Source organism: Acomys russatus, chromosome 32, assembly GCF_903995435.1.
Source record: "Acomys russatus chromosome 32, mAcoRus1.1, whole genome shotgun sequence".
In the NCBI taxonomy this organism is placed as follows: Eukaryota; Metazoa; Chordata; class Mammalia; order Rodentia; family Muridae; genus Acomys; species Acomys russatus.
Genome location: NC_067168.1, coordinates 35,051,944 through 35,071,308, shown reverse-complemented (window position 1 = coordinate 35,071,308; position 19,365 = coordinate 35,051,944). Strand labels below are relative to the sequence as shown.

At 43.4% G+C, this 19,365-nt stretch overlaps 1 protein-coding gene across 4 annotated transcripts in view; it reads right to left on the bottom strand.

The window, feature by feature from the left end:
* Positions 1 to 19,365, bottom strand: part of Qrich1 (glutamine rich 1) — a 42,064-nt gene that overhangs the window by 1,763 nt on the left and 20,936 nt on the right. For all 4 annotated transcript variants that reach the window (XM_051139995.1, XM_051139993.1, XM_051139992.1 and 1 more), the window contains 7 exons: positions 18,007 to 19,038; positions 11,920 to 12,097; positions 10,989 to 11,143; positions 8,517 to 8,631; positions 1,118 to 1,226; positions 619 to 770; positions 57 to 147 (listed from right to left, as the gene is read on the bottom strand). In XM_051139995.1, coding sequence (XP_050995952.1) covers positions 57 to 147; positions 619 to 770; positions 1,118 to 1,226; positions 8,517 to 8,631; positions 10,989 to 11,143; positions 11,920 to 12,097; positions 18,007 to 19,038 — 1,832 coding nt within the window. The remainder of the gene's footprint in view (positions 1 to 56; positions 148 to 618; positions 771 to 1,117; positions 1,227 to 8,516; positions 8,632 to 10,988; positions 11,144 to 11,919; positions 12,098 to 18,006; positions 19,039 to 19,365) is intronic.

Genomic DNA, 19,365 nt, shown 5'->3' with positions numbered 1-19,365 from the left:
CGCGCGCACACACACACACACACACACACACACACACAGAGTGTAGAAAGCCTTACCATTTAAAGAGGTAGAAATCGTACAGCTTGATGGGACACCTCAATGGATTCTCTGGATTTTCTGTCTGTTCTGCATACATGTCATCTGTAACTATTAAACAAACAAAGAAACAAAGAAACAAACAAGGTCAATCCCCAGGATTCAACAGGAAGAAAGAAAAGCTGATTATTTCAACTTATGCTCTGGCTATGTGCATGGTGACACCTATGCAAGGACAACCAAATACACGGCCATAAACACACACACACACACACACACACACACACACACACACACACACACACACACACACACATAATTAAAAACAAACAGGACCAACTTGGCATGGTAGTACAAACCTAGACATTAACTTTAGGCACGTAGCCACCTCAAAAAGAAATACTGGGTAAGAGAAGGAAGGAGGCACAGACAGTGACCAAGAAGCAGAAGGCTATATTCTCCAGGGACCCGTCACCCTTTTTGGCCAGGAAGGAAGTTTACAATTCCTTTCCAGACAACCTCAACTTGCACACACAGGGCAGGGTGAACATCTTTGCTAATGTTCCTGTTTCCTGTGCCTACCTTTCTGGCCAGTCTGATGTATCCCAAGGGCCTTCAGGTAGCGGATGCTCGTGCTTTTGTCCTTAGGGTTCGAGGGGCTCTTTTTTGTCTGTCGAAGGACCTTAGAGAAAGCCAGCTTCATGTGCTGATCTACTGTCTTCAACAGGAAGTACCTGGACACAAGTACAAGCAAGGCGAAAAGAGGGATGCCGAGAGGGTGCCATGACTTACCTTCTGCCCACCAGTGACTTGGATGAACCATCCCCACTCCCAGGACATGGGTAGGGCCATGTCCAACCACATTGTCCAGAGGAAAAAAAATGTATCAAAATGGAATGGAGTCTAGAAACACTGTTTGCCCATTACCATTCTCTACACAAAAATGCAGTCAAATGGAATTCAACTAGCTCAAAATGTCTCGAATGTGTAGGAGGAATACAGAAGTCTTCCTACTGTTTTCACTCTTCACTGGGTGGATGCCAGCTGTAGACGCTATGTATGTAGCTTCTAGAGCACTTACTTGGTGTTAAAGAACATGAGGGTGGTCAGCAGTGTGGAAGGGGAATGTGCCCCAAGCTGCTTGCACTCCCACAGCATCTCTTCAGTCACGTGGCTGGGCAGAACATAGCCTAGGTGGAACAGAGCACAGCTGTAACCACTGGATGGCAGAGGCCCAGACTAGGACTACACAGGAACACAGCTAACAGGGCAAATATCCTAAGGTGTGGTTAAATAATCTAGGGTAGTTACAATAAGGATTCCTGGGTCTCAGGACCTAATAATGACCACTTGTTTCTAATTAAGTTTCAAGGTGAAACCACTGCTGTGGTTGGTCTGGTTAACCATGGGCTTTCTATGACTGTTTCTACTTAAACCCCACCCCCCACCCACCCCAGCCAGTGATCAACATGATCAGGGAAAAGGACTGTGCTTATAGAAAGTAAATTAATTACAGATATAGACAAGCTCTGTTCATACACTCTGATTTCATGGAAGTGAGTGTTTTGACTATTTGTACGGATATTCATTATGTGAGTGCCTGGTGCCTGGGAAGGTCAGGTGCGGCCATCTGACCCTGGAACTGGAGTTACAGATAGTTGAGAACCATTATGTGGGTGCTGGGAATTGAACTTGGGTCTTCTGCAATAACAAGTGCTTTTAACCCCTGAAACATCTCTGCAGCCCTTAGATCGTATTTTCAGGGTGTCTAGGGCATAGAGACCTGGAACATATGCAGCTACTATTTCTGGAAAGCAAGGCAATTTCAGGAACAAAACAGAAGGCTGATACTTAAATTACTACAAGTTTCTCCCAAAAGAGCAGGTATTACTGTCATACCCAAGCAAACGTAGAGCTACAGGATTCAAAGGCCAACATTCTGAACCTGAACAACTAGGAACACACAATTTTATCTGCCCACTATAACACCCTTATGTGCTCAAGTCCTTTAAACATGTACAAGCATTTATACTGGGGACATGTCTAGCAGATGAGCTCACACAGCCTTCTTCTCCAAAGATGTTCAAAATTCTATAGTCCAGAAGAAAAGGTGGAACTTTGTTCTAGAAGGAAGAAAAAACATTCTAGTACTACTTTAAAGCACTTCTATTTCTTATATTTTTGGTTGTGAGCCCAGCCTTTAATGGCTGAGCCATCTCTCCAGCCCAGCACTTCTCTTTCTAAAAGGAATTTCTAGCTTGTTTCTTTGGTTGCTTAATCAAGGCAGGGTCCCTTCCTGATGCTTAAGCTGCTCATCTACTCACTGCATACATTATAGCACAGCAGCAATGAGAAGCCCTACAACATAGGAAGAACAGCACAACACAGCCCTCTCCTCAGGAAAAAGACAGCGTTCTCGCTTATTTTGGTTTTTCTGTGTAGACCAGGCTGTCCTGGAACTCAAGAGATCTAACTGCCTCTGCCTCTAGAGTGTTGGGATTAAAGGCGTGTGGCATCCGCCCAGCCTTTCTTTTTCCCCACCCCAAGATAGGATTTCTCTGTGAAGCCTTGGCTATCCTGGACTCTATCTGAAGACACAGCTGGCACTGAACTCACACTTTATTTTCATGTATACAATTAAAAAGGACTTTTTGTCCTAGAACTCACTTTGTAGAACAGGCTGTCCTAAAACTAACAGAGAACTGCCTGCCTCTGCCTCCAGAGTGCTGGGACTAAAGGCACGCACCACCACCATGCACCTAAAAAGAACTTTAGTATGTGCCCCAGGCTGGAGACTTGAAATTTATAGAGCTCCACCTACCTCCTCCTAGGAGCGCTGAGAATAAGGATAAGCTTCCCACCCCCACCCCCACATCCCTTTTGTTGGCTTTCTCTGTGTAACATAACCCTGGCTGACCTGGACTCAATTTGTACACCAAACTATTCTTAAAAGAACAAACAAGGCATACTGTGGTAACATATGCCCATAATCTCTGTTCTAAAAGGCTGAGGCTGGATTACCAATCTAATCCTGCCTGGCTTATACAAAAAGACAATTATTAAAAAAAAGGCAAGTAAAAATAATAAAAAGCATTTGGTGCTATGCTGTTTTGAATTAATTTTATTCATTACTGTCTGCAGGTATACATGCAGATAGAGCATTCATACATAAAATATATAAATCTTTTTTAAAAAAATGAGTCACGTTTATCTTCATTTTCAGTGTTACTTCAAGCTCTACCTAAAGGACAGCTGATTTAATATAGAAAGCATCTATCTTTATTAGGTAGACAATAAAGACGTGTGGGTTCTTAGCAGTACAAACTAGAGGAATCAAAGGTTTCACTTTCCATTTGGCAGTCTTCATCTTGGTGGGTGGGCACTCCAGCTTACCCAATGATGAACATTAGACGTGGTGTGGTTCATTTCTATTCTTATTTTTGCCTTTTTAAAAAAAGAGATTACTTATTGTATATGAGTGCTCTATTTGCATGTACACCTGCATGCCAGAAGATGGCATCAGATCCCAGTGTAGATGGCTATGAGCCACGATGTGGTGGCCTAGAATTGAACTCAGGACCTCTGGAAGAGCAGTGCTCTTAACCACTGAGCCATCTCTCCATTCCCCTATTTTTGCCTTTTTTTGTAACTGTCTTTTTGTAATTTCCCAGCAAAGGTTACAAGCACACCTTGGCACTTCTAAGTGGGATCTGGAGTATCAAAGTTATGTCCTTGTACTTGCAAGGTGAGTGACTTACCAACTGTGTCACCCCACATCCAGACAAGGCTCACAGCCCCCAGTCTTTGATATATACAGCACACACACAGGATTTACTTTATGTGTATGAGTGTTTGTCTGCATGTACATATAGGTGGGGATTCAAATCCCCTAAAAAGCAGTAAGCACTCCTTTAACCATTAAACCATCTCTCCGGTGTCAGCATTAAGTATTTATTGATTTCTTGTGGGGACAGTATTGAACACAAGGCCAAGTACACGTAGGCAAATACTACTGAGTTACATTGTCCAGGCTGGCCTTAATGTTATGATCTTGTCTCTACCTGAAAAGCATTATAGGCAAAATCATGTCTAGTTTCATTCTGTTAAGATTATCTTTAGAAAAATAAGTTAAAATTCTTTAAAAAATTTTTTTTCTTCATTATTATATACGCACTGTATGTACACCTGCAGGGCAGAAGAGGGCATTAGTCACATCATAGATGGTTATGAGCCACTATGTTGATACTGAGAACTGAACTCAGTACCTCTGGAAAAGCAGCCAATGCTCTTAACCTCTGAGCCATCTCGCCAGATCCATTAAATTTTTGAGTTGCAAGTTTTTTTCTTAAACATTTATTTATTATTTATATAGTGCTCTGCCTGCATGTGCAGCTGCCCGCCACAAGAGGGCATCAGATCTCATTACAGATGGTCATGAGCCACCATGCAGTTGCTGGGAATTGAACTAGGGACCTTTGGAAGAGCAGACAGTGCTCTTACCCTCTGAGCCATCTCTTCAGCCCTTGAGTTGCGAGTTTTATACCATCCTGGTCACAAACTCTTGGGTTTCTTCCGTCTTAAGATCCCACAGTAGTGCAGAGTCTACAGGTAGATGTAGATTTGTTGCAGGATATTTGATCCCACTGTGAACCCTGAGATTGTGAACTGTAAAAACCTGACCTTTAATCCAAGAACTTTCTGTTTACTGTGAACAGGTGGTTATGGTGTGACTCAGCCCTAGCACACATCTTTATTCCAAAAACTTTCTGAAAACAGGATTAAATAAAGTTAACCTAGGTCAAGAGGCTGAATAAATAACCAGCTGACCAGAGGGACTTTGAGGTGGAGGGTATTTCAGAGAGCATGAAGAAAAGGTTTTGGGCTTTTTCTTTCAGGGACCTGAGTAGGAAGGTTAGCTGAGTGCTTTCTTTGCCCCTGTGACCTAGCAGGTTTCCACCCCAGGATCTGGCTCCTGAGTTATTGGTAAAATCGAATGATTGGGATTATCTTAATTTTTAACATCATACATTCATTAGCTATAACCTTCTTTCCCCTTAAACTTACTTTATGTGTGTAGGTATTTTGCCTGCATGTATGTTTGTGTACCACATGCGTGCTTGATACCTACAGAACCCAAAAGACAGCACAGAGTCTCCTAGAACTGGAGTTACAGACTGCTGTCAGCCACCATGTGGGTGCTAGGAACTGAACCCAGGTCCTCTCTAAGAACAGCAATTGAGCCAACTCTCAAGACACAACTTGCAAATTTCTCTTTCTCTCTCTCTTTTCCTTTTTGTTTCTTTTTGGCTTTTTAGATACGGTTTCTCTGTGTGGCCTTGTCTGTCCTGGACATGCTTTGTAGATCAGGCTGGCCTTGAACTCAGAGAACCAACTGCTTCTGACTCTGAGTGCTGGGATTACAGGTGTGAGTGTGTGTCCTCACCTAGTTAACTTATAAATTCTTTAATATATATTTTTAATTTCTTTCTTTCTTTTTTTTTTTTTTTTTTTTGTTTTTCAAGACAGTGTTTCTCTGTGTTAGCTTTGGCTGTCCTGGACTCGCTTTGTAGACCAGGCTGGCCTCGAACTCACAGCAATCTGCCTGCCTCTGCCTCCCGAGTGCTAGGATTAAAGGCGTGCGCCACCACGCCCGGCTCTTATTTCTTATTTTATGTGCACTGGTGTTTTGCCTGCAAATATGTCTGTGTGAGGGTGTCAGATCTTGGCATTACAGACAACTGTGAGCTGCCATGTGGGTGATGGGAATTGAACCTGGATCTTCTAGAAGAGTAGTCAGTGCTGAGCCATCTCTCCGGCCCCTATAACTCCTAAATTTTTACTAAGTTCATGTTACTAGTTTCTCCCCCAGATTGCGCTTATATATCTTAAAAAGTCATCACCGCTGGGCATGGTGGTACAGGCCTTTAATCCCAGCACTCAGGAGACAGAGGAAGGTAGGTCACTGTGAATTCAAGGCCAGCCTGGTCTACAAAGCAGGTCCATGACAGCCAAGGCTCCACAGAGAAACCCTGTCTTGAACTGCCCCGTCCCCCCACAAAAAACAAAAACAAAACAAAAAAAAAACAAAACAAAACAAAAACAGTCATCACCAAATCAAAGGTTAATGTGATATTCTCTTGTTAATGGGTATGTAGATACCCATGCATGGATAGACGCTGCAGGTTGAAATCAAGTGTCTTTTTTTTTTTTTTTTTTTAATATTTTATTTATTTAATGCATCTGAGCACTCCGTCTCATGTACAGGTGCATGTCAGAAGAGGGCATCAGAGCACACTACAGATGGTTGTGAGCCACCAAGTGGTTGCTGGGAATTGAACTCAGGACTTCTGGAAGAGCAGCCAGTGCTCTTAACTGCTGAACCATTTCTCCAGCCCCTCAAAGTGCATCCTTTTTATTTATTTATTTATTTTTGTTTTTTTAAGATAGGGTTTCTCTGTGTAGCCTTGGCTGTCCTACACTCGCTTTGTAGACCAGGCTGGTCTTGAACTCACAGCGATCCGCCTGCCTCTACCTCCTGAGTGCTGGGATTAAAGGTGTGAACCACCACACCCAGCCTCTAGTGTATTCTTAATTACTTTCTACACTACATTTTGAAACAGGTTCCCTTTCTGAAGCTGGAAAACACCAATTCAGCTAAACTGCCTGGACAGATAAGCCTTTATGTTTCCCAGTGGTGGGATTACAGGCCACATGCAGCTTTTTCACATAAATGCTGGAAATATGAACTCAGGCTACATGCTTGTACACCAAGCAGTTTTCCCAATGAGCCATCTCCCCAGTTTTCTTTTGTAAAAGATTTCATTATTTAAAGTGTAAGGGTATTTTGCCTGCACGTATGTCTGTGTACTACATGAGTAGCTTGTGCTTAAGAAGTCCAGTAGAAGCTAGGGGGTGGTGGTGCACACCTGTAATCCCAGCACTGGGGAGGCAGAGGCAGGTGGATCACTCTGAGTTTCAAGCCAGCCTGGTCTACAAAGTGAGTCCAGGACAGCCAAGACTACACAGAGAAACCCTGTCTCAAAAAACCAAAAAAATAAAAATAAAATATAAGTCTAACTTTTATATGTAAGTCTGTGACTCATTTTCAGTTAATTTTGTGCAAATTTAAGGACTGAGTTTACATTAAGCTTTCTGAAAATGAACGCCTAGTTCTAGTCCCATTTATTAAAATGACTTTCTGTTCTGTGTTAAATTGAACTTCTCATCTGCCAAAGTTGAACTTATTACATTTGGTTGGATAGTTCTATTTTTGGAATCTCATGTGTTCCACTGAAGTTATTTGTTGACAAAAAAACCTGACATGAGCCGGCAGTGGTGGTAGACGCCTTTAATCCCAGAGGTAGAGGCAGGTGAATCTTTTTCTTTTTGGTTTTTGGAGACAGGGTTTCTCTGTGTACCCTGGGCTGTCCTGGAGTCACTCTGTAGACCAGGCTGGCCTCGAACTCACAGCGATCCACCTGAGGCAGGTGAATCTTAACCAGAGGCCAGCTGGTCTACAGAGGGAGTTCCACGACAGCCAGGGCTACACAAAGAAATTCTGTCTCAGCTGGGTGTGGTGATGCATGCCTTTAATCCCAGCACTTAGGAGGCAGAGGCAGGTGGATCACTGTGAGTTGAAGGCCAGCCTGGTCTACAAAGTGAATCCAGGATAGGCAAGGCTACACAGAGAAACCTTGTCTCGGGGAGAGGGAGAGAGAGAGAGAGGGAGGGGGAGGGGAAGAGAGAGAGAGAGAGAGAGAGAGAGAGAGAGAGAGGGAAGGAATCCTGTCTCAAACCAACCACCCAAACAATAACAAGAACAAACAAAAAACCCTGAGAGGCTGGAGAGATGTCTCAGTGGTTAAGACGTTACTAGTGTCTCTCAAAACTTGGATAAACAAAATGTGATATATCCATAAATGGAGAATTATTTAGAACTAAAATAAAATGAGAAGAGGTTGGAGAGATAGCTCAATAGTTTATTTATTATTATTATGTATATAGTGCTCTGCTTGCATGCATACCTGTAGGCCAAAGAGGTATCAGATCACATTATAGATGGTTGTGAGCCATCATGTGGTGGTTGCTGGGAACTGAGCTAAAGACCTCTGAGCCATCTCTGCAGCCTAAGACAAGCTTTCTGTGTCGCCTTGTCTGGTCTGGTCCTTGAGACCCACCTGAGTGTCCTGAGTGCTGGTGTATGCCACCACACCCAGCACACCTATTCATCTTAAAGCTCAAGTAGAAGGCTGGAGTGATGGCTCAGGGTTTAAGAGAACAACTGCCTGCTCTTCCAGAAGTGTTCAATTCCCTAGAACCCACATGGTAGCTCACAACTCTCTGTAATTCAAGTTTCAAGGGATCTGACACACTTCCACAGACAAGATATACATGTAAGCAAAGAAAAAGGCCCAAGTGGAAAAGAGAAAAAAAAAAAAAAAAAAGAAAACAAAAAAAATCAAAGACTAGGAAATTCTTACCAAGTGGAGTAACCCGGGGCTGTACGTCCTTTAGAACTTCATGTAACCACTCGGTGAAACGAACATAGTAAAGATCAGAAAAGATGTCATCCACTCTTCCATTTTCAAAAAGATACTGAAAGGACAGTAATTAACAAATGCTATTGGTAGTCTCTTGAGTAAAACCTTTGGAAAAACAAAACATTTTTCACTACTACTACTGCCTTACCCTAGCCATTCTAACAACAACAAAAATGAGGTCAGATTTGCTTCTGTCATTTCCACAGCACACCTTAAATCACGTGAATAGATCTGTGCCTTACTGAGAGGTGAATCAACGAGGGGTCTTTTTTGAATACTATTCCACAGTTATAGGGAGTCGAGGATGGCTCAGCAGGTAAGAGCACTCGCCACTCTCAGAGAAGATCTAGGTTCAGCGCCTAGCACCCACATAGTCACTCCTGCAAGCATGTAAGACTCACACATACACATGAAATAAAATGATCCTGAAAAATCATGAATAAACTGGTGGGGGTCACATACTTGTTAAATTTTGTTTAGTTTTTTAGATTGGGCCTCACTATGTAACTTGGCTGGCCTGGACCTCACAAAATAGAACAAATTCGCCTTGAATTCTGAGCTTGAGCAGCCTCTGCTCTCCAACCACCCCGTGTGGGGATTAAAGGCAAGCACTACCATGTCCAGCTTTAGTTTTGTTTAGATTTATATATTTGAGTGTTTCCACATGCATGCCTGGTGTCCTTGGATGTCAGAAGACAGCATTGGATCTCCTGGAACAGAAGTTAGGAATGGTTGTGGGCCACCATGTGGGTGCTGGGAACTGAGCCCTGGCCCTCAGTAAGTGCAGCAGGTAGGTACTCTTAGCTGATGAACCATCTCTCCAACCTCAGGACATGCAAGTCTTAATTTCTTTGTTTGTAAATGGAGATTACTACATTATAACTGTCTTCTATAAATAGAGACAGCACACAAAATAATTCAGGGAGTTCTGAGTTAGGGTCAGAAGGAAAAATGTATATACTAGGAGGCTTACTTTTCTCAGAACCAGGCAATAGAGTGAGTTCCAATACACAAACAAGTCTTCTGCCATCATACTGTGGCATTGTACTCTCAAGTCTTGAAATTTATCTACTTCTGTTCCCACGAACTACCATTCTGCAGTCCCCATTATCCCTCATCTTGTATCTCCTGAAAAACTAAGGAGATTTGTATACAATCTTAGCCATACTCCTTCAAGCAAATATCCTGGATGAATGTAAGGTACAATACAAGCTATACCAGAGTGCCAGATTTTGAATAACTTCATAAAAACTATATACTTACTTTAACAAAATATATTAAATAAATGCTTTGTAATTTAACAAAAATAGTTAAGTATTAAATACTTCACACCATCGGACTTAGACAGCAAGCACTTTCATGAACTGAGCCACTTCACTGGTCGTCATTAAATATTATTTATTTATTTATGTGCACAATGTTCTGTCTGCATGTGTGTCTGCCCGCCAGAAGAGGGCACCAGATCTCATTATAGATGGTTGTGAGCCAGCTGGGAATTGAACTCAGGACCTCCGGAAGAGCAGCCAGTGCTCTTAACCTCTGAGCCATCTCTGCAGCCCCTTCATTATTTTAACCCAGGGTTTTCTAGGTGGTAGAATTACACACTTACTTGTACACATTCTCTTCTAAAGTGAACATGTAGGCCTTTGGGGTTGTGCTGGCTGGGATTAAAGGCGTGCGCCACCACACTTGTTGTTTGCTTGGTTTGATGTTTTTGTTTTTCGATACAAGGCTTCTTTTTGTAGTCTTCTTTTTTTTCCCCTCTGTGTAGCCTTCACTGTCCTGGACTCACTTTGTAGACCGGGCTAGCCTCAAATTCGGAGATTTCTGTGCCTCTGCCTCCCAGGAGCTGGGATTAAAGGCATGCGCCACCACTACACTACTCAGCTTGATATATACTCTTTATTGTGATTTTTCTTTTAATTTAATTTTAATTTGTTATAATTATTCAGACTACATGCCTATACCGTTCTTTGGCTATATCTGAACAGGGGCTCTAGGTTTACTGCATGCATTGTCCTTGGTTGGTACAACAGCTTATGTAGGGGCCCTAGGCCTTTGTTTAAAACAAAAAACAAAAACTGGGTGCTGGTGGGGCACACCTTTAATCTCAGCACCTGGAGACAGGGAAGGTAGACTTTAGTGAGTTTGAGGCCAGCCTGGTCTACATAGGAATTTCAAGAAGGCTAGGGCTACACAGAGAAACCCTGTCTTAAACCCTCCACTGCCTCCAAAAAGAGCAGGATCTATGTAGCCCTGGCCAGGAGGATTTCATGAAAATCAGCTTGTCTCTGCCTCCCAAGTGCTAGAACTAAACACGTCCTTTTTCCCCCCACTTATCATTTTCACTAATTTGAAAACATTCAATGGTGACATAGTTCAAACACGTTCACGCGAAGATCTGTTTCTTACCTTTTGTATACACAAGAAAATATAGTAGAGTACATCTGGGTCATATGGTTCCCCTTCTCCATTTCGAGCTTCCCGTGTCATTAAACAGAGGCCATAATTCAATTCGGCCACAGCAGAGGAGATCAGATCCTCTTGGAATCGTAGCAACTGGCGCCCTGCAACATTAAGTCCTAAGGGTGAATGGGTGTCCTAGCAACTGTGATGTCTTGAGCGGGTTGCTCACTTTGTTGAAAGGAGGGCTCAGAAAGGACACTGCCCGTCAGGGTTCTGGCTATGAATGGCCACTTACACCTGTGATCAGAACTGCTCGATTATGTAGTAACATAAACTAGTGTAATAGTTTAGGTTTAGTTTAGGTTTCTTTTCCCTAAGGGCCAAGAACTGAAGACAGAAGAACCCAGAAGCCATACTGTAGGATGAGCAAGTAAATGAGCCAAAACCAAGACAGAGGTTTTTGTTTGTTTGTCTGTCTGTTTGTTTGAGACATGGTTTCTTAGTGTATCTCTGGCTATCCTGGAACTAGCTCTGTAGACCAGGCTGGCCTCCAACTCACAGAGATCCACCTGCTTCTGCCTCTGGAGTGCTGGGATTAAAGGCGTGTGCCACTACCGCCCAGCTCTGTTTTTTGTTTTTTTAAAGTTTTCTCTAAGACAGATTTTAAACACAACCAAGTAGCACTTCTCAGTTCGGCCCAGAAGCCATTCCTCTTTGGTGTCTTTTGTTGACTCTAGAAGCCCACAAATCTAAAAGCCTGGTCCTGGACAAATCCCGTAAATCCTGCTCATTTCACAAGATGAAGACTGAACACACCCTGACACAAAGTATTCTTCTAAGTGTATTCTCTAGCCCTCAGAGCCAGGGATGTTACTTGCCTGTTTTTCTCCTACTTATATTTTAGACATACTCCATTACGCCCCCCCCAAACACTCACTCCCAATGGGGGCCAATCTGTTTTGAGCATCCTTTTCTAGTTCAGCATTCTTGGTCTGAGCCCAGTTTTTCCATACTTCAAGCCCTTCTTCTGGCTTCAAAGAATTTGGAAGCAGAAGTTCTGGTGAAGGCTGTGGTTGTGACTGTGGCTCAACTTCTGCAACCTGAACAGTTTGTGCCTACGAGAGAGAAATCACCAGAAAGTCAATATTGTTTTTCATTAGGACCTTTAGTAAAAATAACAGAAAATGAAACTTAACTGCTCATTCAACTGGGAAACACAAAAACAACAACAAAACAACTCTGCTTGCAGCCCTGTTTTCAGGCTTGGGAGAGTTTATGTGGCTGGGGGAGGGGGGGGAAGCTGTGCAGTGGTAGCACACACCTTTACTCTCAGCACTCTGCTGACAGCAGCAAGATGGTCTTGGTGAATTCCATCCCAGCCTGGTCTACATAGTGCGTTCCAGGATAGCCAAGGATACAGAAAAATCCTGTCTTGAACCACCCTTCAGCCCCGCCCCCACAAGAGGACAAGAAAAAGAAACATACACATAAAAGAAAACAAAACAAAAAACCCTGACAATGTCAATACCCCAAAATTGCCCTAGACCTCTCTGAAGAGCATAGAGGCCAAGTATCATATCAGTCTTTTAAAATCTCCCTAAAAGGCTTATTTTCAAACACTGCTTCAAAGTTTCACTATGCAAATAAACTTTTTTTTTTTTTGAGATGGGGTTTCTGTGTAGCCTTGGCTGTCCTGCACTCCCTTTGTAGACCATTAAAATGTTTATAAAGTAACTGAAAACATCTGGGTAGAGACCTAAGAATGCCACACATCTAACAAACTCCCAAGGAGAAACAAGGTTGCTAAACTGTAGATCACATATACAGTTCCAAAGCCAACCATGGTGGCCAACCCCTTTAATCCCAGCACTAAGGAGGCAGAGGCTGGCTCTGAGTTCAAGACCAGTCTGGTCTACAAAGCGAACCAAGGACAGCTAGGACTCTGTTACACAGAGAAACCCTGTCTTGAAAAACTAAATACAAAACAAAACATGTCCAGTTCCAAAAGTAGCGATTCTTAAAATTTAGGTGTAAGCATAGTGGAACAAATGCAATTCCAGCAGTTGGAAGAAAAAGAAAGGGATAAAGAGGTCAAAGGCACACTCAGCTACATACTGAGTTTATGGCCAAGTAGCTTAATAAAACCCTGTATCAACCCAAAATAAAACAAACAAAAATTAAGTTATACTTTTAAAATGACCTAAATTGGTAAGAAAAAAAACAAAACAAAACATTTTTGGGTCTTCTATGAGGAGGGCCTAGAGTGCACACCGATGAGGCAGGAATAGTATAGGTAAGTATTATGCAGCCCTAGAGCCCATCTCCAGCACCTCAGGAAACTGGATATGGCAGCTCCTCCTGCCTGCCTGCAATCTTTTAAATGCAAATGTCAAGGCTGCAGAAACAGAAGCTCAAGGTCATCCTGAACTGACAGCAAGTTGGGGGGGGGGGGGGATTCAAAAAGAACTTTCCCAGTTGAGGTGGGAATAATGAAACATGCCTATAATCCCAGCAATGGGGGTGGGGTGGGAGCAATATTTCCCTGGAGATTTTAGTCTACATCATTTATGGACCAAAAAAAAAAAAAAAAAAAAAAAAAAAGTTGAAGACTGTTGCTACTGTGCAATCAGGTAAACATTAAGAATCTTCATCAACTTTCCAGCTTTTAAGAGTCCTGGTTTTTTTGTTGTTGTTTGTTTGTTTTTCTTGAGACAGGGTCTCTGTGTAGCCTTGGCTCTTTTGGACTCACTTTGTAGACCAGGCTGGCCTCGAACTCACAATGATCCAACTGCCTCTGCCTCTGCCTCCCTAGTGCTGCGATTAAAGGTGTGCACCACCACGTCTTGTATTTTTTCAACCAGAATGGTTTCAGGATGGCCTTAAACTCCTGATCTTCTTGCTTTAACCTCCTAAGTGTTTTGGAATTACAGGCATGAGACACCATGCCAGCTTCAAGTTCTACCTTTTGTAATTTTTCTCAAATAATACTTTCATCCCTAAGAACATAATCTATTTTCTTTTTGTCTCGCTCCTTGTTTGTTTTGTTGCTGTGGTTGTTGTTGCTGTTGTTGTTGTTTGAGACAGGGGTTTCTCCGGGGAGCTCTGGCTGTCCTGGAACTTACTCTGTAGACCAGGCTGGCCTAGAACTCAGAAATCCACCTGTCTCTGCCTTGAGTGCTGGGATTAAAGCATGTGGCACCACAAAGACAGGAGACACTATTCTGAAAGAATGGGTCCACCATCAATGGTCTCAAGTGACAACATCATGAACGTTAATTACCATTCCAAAAAGGTTAGACAACCTCAAAACACATCGCTAACGTGGACTCCTGCTTGTTACACTGTTCCTCAAGCAACCCTATTAGCCTCTGAAGTCCAAGGAATATAAAGTTATTTATTTCTAAAATCCGACAAAGCCAGGTGTTAGTGGCATATGCCTTTAATCCCAGTGTTTGAGAGACAGAGGCTAGTAGATCTCAGTGTGAAGGCTAGCCTGGTCTACAGAAGTGAGTTCTAAGACAGCCAGAGCTGTTACACAGAGAAACCCTGCTTCAAAACACCCTTGCCCCAGACATGTTCATTTTTCTTTTATGTGCACTGGTGTTTTGCCTCCATCTATTTCTATGTGAGAGTGCCAGATCCTTGGAACTTGAGTTACAAACTGCCATGGTGCTAGGAATTGAACCTAGGTCCTCTGGAAAAACAGCCAGTGCCCTTAACCGCTAAACCATCTATCCAGTCCAGAATACCAAATAATTTCAACTGAAAGCAAAACTGTTTCTACACACTTGAATATTTAACCGCAAAGAATTTTTTAAAATTATCCTGTTGGCTTTGATAAGATACTTTTAACAGGGAGATAAAACAATAGTGTTTGTGGCACTGTACTAAGACTGAAAGCTGCTCTGTTTGGATGGAGGACTCTATCCTAAAGGGAATGTAAACAAAGGCTGTGGTAGAATACTTGTGTAGCATGCACAAGTCCTTGGGAACAATCTCTACCACCCTGTAAACAAATAAAATGTTAAGACCTGTTTACTATCATGGGAAAACCTAAAATGAATATCCAAAAAAGGAGGAGTTAGCAGGGCATGGTGGTGCACGCCTTTCATCCCAGCAGAGGCAGGCGGATCTCTGAGTTTGAGGCCAGCCTGGTCTACATTCCAAGTTAAGGGACAGCCAGGACTATACAGAGAGACCCTGTCTCAAAAACAAAACAAGTTGGGCATGGTGGCGCATGCCTTTCATCTCAGCACTCAAGAAACAGATCTCTGTGAGTTCAAGGCCAGTGTAGTCTACAAAGCGAGTTCCAGTAGAGCCAGGGATGACACACACCGCCCCCACACACACCCATACACCCGTTTTAAAAGCCAAAAACCAAATCAAAACAAAGAGGAAGTGACAGAAGGCAATGGATGCTATGATACTCAGATTATAGAGTATTATGAACCACCATGTGGCACTGAAAATCAAGCCCAGGTCCCCTGTAAATGCAGCCATTGGCTCTTAACTGATGAGCAATCTCTTTTTCTTTATTGAAAAAAAGCTGGGCAGTAGTGGTGCACACCTTTAATCCCAGCACTTGGGAGGCAGAGGCAGGTAAATCTGTGTTTGAGGCCAACCTGGTCTACAGAATGAACTCCAGGAGAGGCAGGGATACATAGAGAAACCCTGCCAGTACCACATGGCAGCTAACAACCATCTGTTAATGCCATTTCCAGGGGATTTTACATCCTCTTCTGGCCTCCACAGACAATACACATACATGGTGCAGAGATATAGATACAGGCAAAACACTCATACACATAAAAACAAAAATAAGCCAATGAGCAATCAGCCAGGTAGTGGTGGCGCACACCTTTGAGATCCCAGAGGCAGATCTCCAGTTAAAGGCCAATGTGATCTAAGAGGGAGTTACAGGACAACCAGGGCTACATAAAGACACTGTCTCAAAAAGGCGAAAATAAGAAAAATCCAGACATGTCATAATGAAGATAACAAAACCCCACAACTAAAGCCAGATGCACTGGTATACATACACATTGGTCTCAACTACTTGAGAGGTGGAGGCAAAAGAACCAGTTAAATGGGGCTGGAGAGATGGTTCAATGGTTAAGAACACTGTCTGCTCTTCCAACGACCCGGGTTCAATTTCCAGCACCAACAGGGCAGCTCATTAACTGTAACTTCAGTTATACTCTTACACCAATGCACATAAGATTAATTAAAAAAAAAAAATTTAAACCCAGATCAATCTCAGTCTAGGCAATCAACAGTAGAGCTAGTTTCTACAGATAATGCCTGACGAGTACTGAGAATAAAATAGAATGGAAAAGACACAGAAACAGATGGAAATGAAAGCGAGGTCAAGAAAAGAAGGTTTTCCTATAAATACAGGCTTTTGTTGTTGTTTGGTTTTTCAAGATAGAGTTTCTCTGTGAACTCACTCTACAGACCAGGCTAGCCTCGAACTCAAGAGATCCACATGCCTCTGCTGGGAATAAAGGCATGCACCACCATGCCAGGCATATAGTTTTAAAGAAGGTCAATATGAAGGATTCCAGAAAAGGCATGGCCCTCCCCAACTCACTGTTAACTGTAAAATTCAACACTTTCTCACCAGCTCTTCTTATGGTTCAATTCACACCACAACTGTCTTCCCCGTGAGCTATTACATGGTATTAACATGGAAAAACCTGTCTTGCTATTTGGCTGGCGTAGGCAGACTCTGACCCTGTGATGCTACTGCATCAGGCTCTGAAGCTCTGGTATTATACAAGCATATGCAACAGCAGGACAGCTGCTAATTTTCTCATCTTTTGCCATTTTTTCCACTCCTTTGTTCTGAGACAAGGTATCATTATGTAGTCCTGGATCTCAGGGATCTCCCTGCCTCGGCCTCCCAAGTGCCAGCATTATAAGTGTGTACCCCACATCCAGCACCTTTCAAGACAGGGTCTCTCTGTGTAGCCTTAGCTGTCCTAGACTCGCTTTGTAGACCAGGCTGGCCTCGACCTCACAGCGATGCGCCTGCCTCTGCCTCCCGAGTGCTGGGATTAAAGGCGTGCGCCATCATGCCAGCTCTCAATAGATCTACTAAGAGGTATTTTAGGTCTTTTAATTTACTTGTACCATATTCAAAGATAACTAAAGGAAAAACTATCTCATAAGCTCGCCACTAGGAATTTACTGCTTGTGTGCTGATTAATGGTTCAACTACAGCTGCTAATGTAAACAGCCTATGAACCATAGGTAACAATTTGGGGTGGTCCATTCCTCATAGCATTAACTTTACTCACCATAAAAGATATTATAAGGGGCTGTAGAGATGGCTCAGAGGTTAAGAGCACTGTCTGCTCTTCCAAAGGTCTTCAGTTCAATTCCTAGCAACCACATGATGGCTCATAACCATCTATAATGAGATCTGGTACTCTATTCTGGTGTGCAGGTGTACATGCAGGCAGAACACTATACACAATAAAGAAATAAATAAATCGTTCTAGGCCAGCCTGGTCTACAAAAGCGAGTCCAGGACAGTCAAGGCTACACAGAGAAACCCTGTCTTGAGAAACAAAAACTAAGAAATAAAAAAAGAAAAAGATATTATAGGCCTGGAGAGATGGTTCAGTGGTTAGAAGCACTGGCTGCTCTTCCAGGGTGGTGGCTCACAACTGTCTATAACTCCAGTTCCAGGGAATCTGACACCCTCACAGAGACATATAAACAAGCAAAACACCAATACTCATAAATAAGTTTAAAAAAACATATTACAAAGAAATATTATAGGCATCCCACCCAAATACTCTAAAACCACAAAAGAATTAGTGGTCATGCTGCTGAATTCCACGAATGGCATCTTCTTGCCTGTTTATGCAGCCTCGTCTACTGCCTCTCTTCCTTCCCCCATTCACAATCATTGTTAAGACAATCATGATGGAATGGAATAATCCAGACACTGTAGATGAGCTGTATGTTACACTGGAACCAAGGAAGAGAAACACCCTACAGATTAAGTCTAACTTACTGAACAAGTAACCTGGAGCTGCGGTTGCTGCTGTGGTGGCGGCGGTGTCTGTTCTTGTGTAGTTTGCTGTTGCGGCTGCTGTTGTGGGTCCCATATATGTACAGTCTGAGCCGTATTCTGGTACGTGCCTGCTACGGCCTGCACAGCCACTGGAATGTGGATGTTGCCATTCATGAACTGTGCTGGAAAGAGAGAGTTTGCAAGGGTCTGCACTACCTCTTCATGGGAGTTTTTCACTACAGATGTGGTGCCCACCATCTTCTCTTTGTCATCCTCCAGCTTTACAGCTGCCAGGGCTGTAGGTGAGCCGCTGACGTGAACTGCGTTGTAGGCTTCCTGGGGAATGGCAATGTGGGTAATGCTCTGCTGCTGAGGGTCCCCCCGGGGCTGGGCAGAATAAACAGGGATGGTCCAAGTTTCTCCTGTAGGGCTAGTTATGGTCCCAGTGGCACTGTACAGGTGGGCACTGTCTACTGTCAGCAAGTCTGGCCTCAAAGACACATAACTCTGTTGCTGGCCCTGTGGAATCGCCAGCACGGTAGCCACTGGCTGCCCTGAGATGGCGTAGGACACAGTGATGGGCATGTCCACTTTGCGTTTCTTCACTGGCTGAAGGACACTGGCTGTGCCAACCCGCCGTTCCCCTTCCCGGGGTGAGCCCTGCTGGGATGGTGGTGGGGAAAGAGCACCCACGGTCTGGATTTGAATCTGCTGACCCCCAGCAAGAGATTGGCCAGCCACCAGCTGAGCTTGGATTTGTTGATGTGGGATATGCTCCTCTGGGATTTCTGCAGCCTGGATCTGCTGGGCCGCCTGGACGTGCTGCACCTGGATCTGGGCTGCTTGCAGCTGAGAGGGGCTGGGACTCTGCAGAGATGGGGTCTGGATGGAAGGGGCTGCTGACTGCGGTGCTTGGCCCTGGATCTGCACCTGGACCTGGATGGGTTGCTCAGCAGGCTGGTGAACGGTGAACTGCGGAGAAAGCTGCTGAGCTGAGACCTGTTGTGGAGACTGTTGTACCTGAACTTGTACCTACAGGGACAAGATTCATCAGTGAGTAAGAGCAGGCAGTACAAAAACCAGCTCCCCCCAGAAATACTTTCAGGTAGAACATTGTATAATGCGAGCAAAGAACACTACATCAGTTAAAGTTTCTACAGTCACAACGCCTCAAACCCTAAGAAAGCTTCTTCAGCATCACACTGAATTTACAATGAGATGATTGACGTAGACAAGATGATTAATGAGTCCAAGAGCAAAATATTACAACTTTGTTCACTTTTAACTTTTCTTTGAAAATGTGCCCCTTTGGTTTTTTGCACATCAGTAGAGTTATATAAGCATATGCTTAAGTGCTTA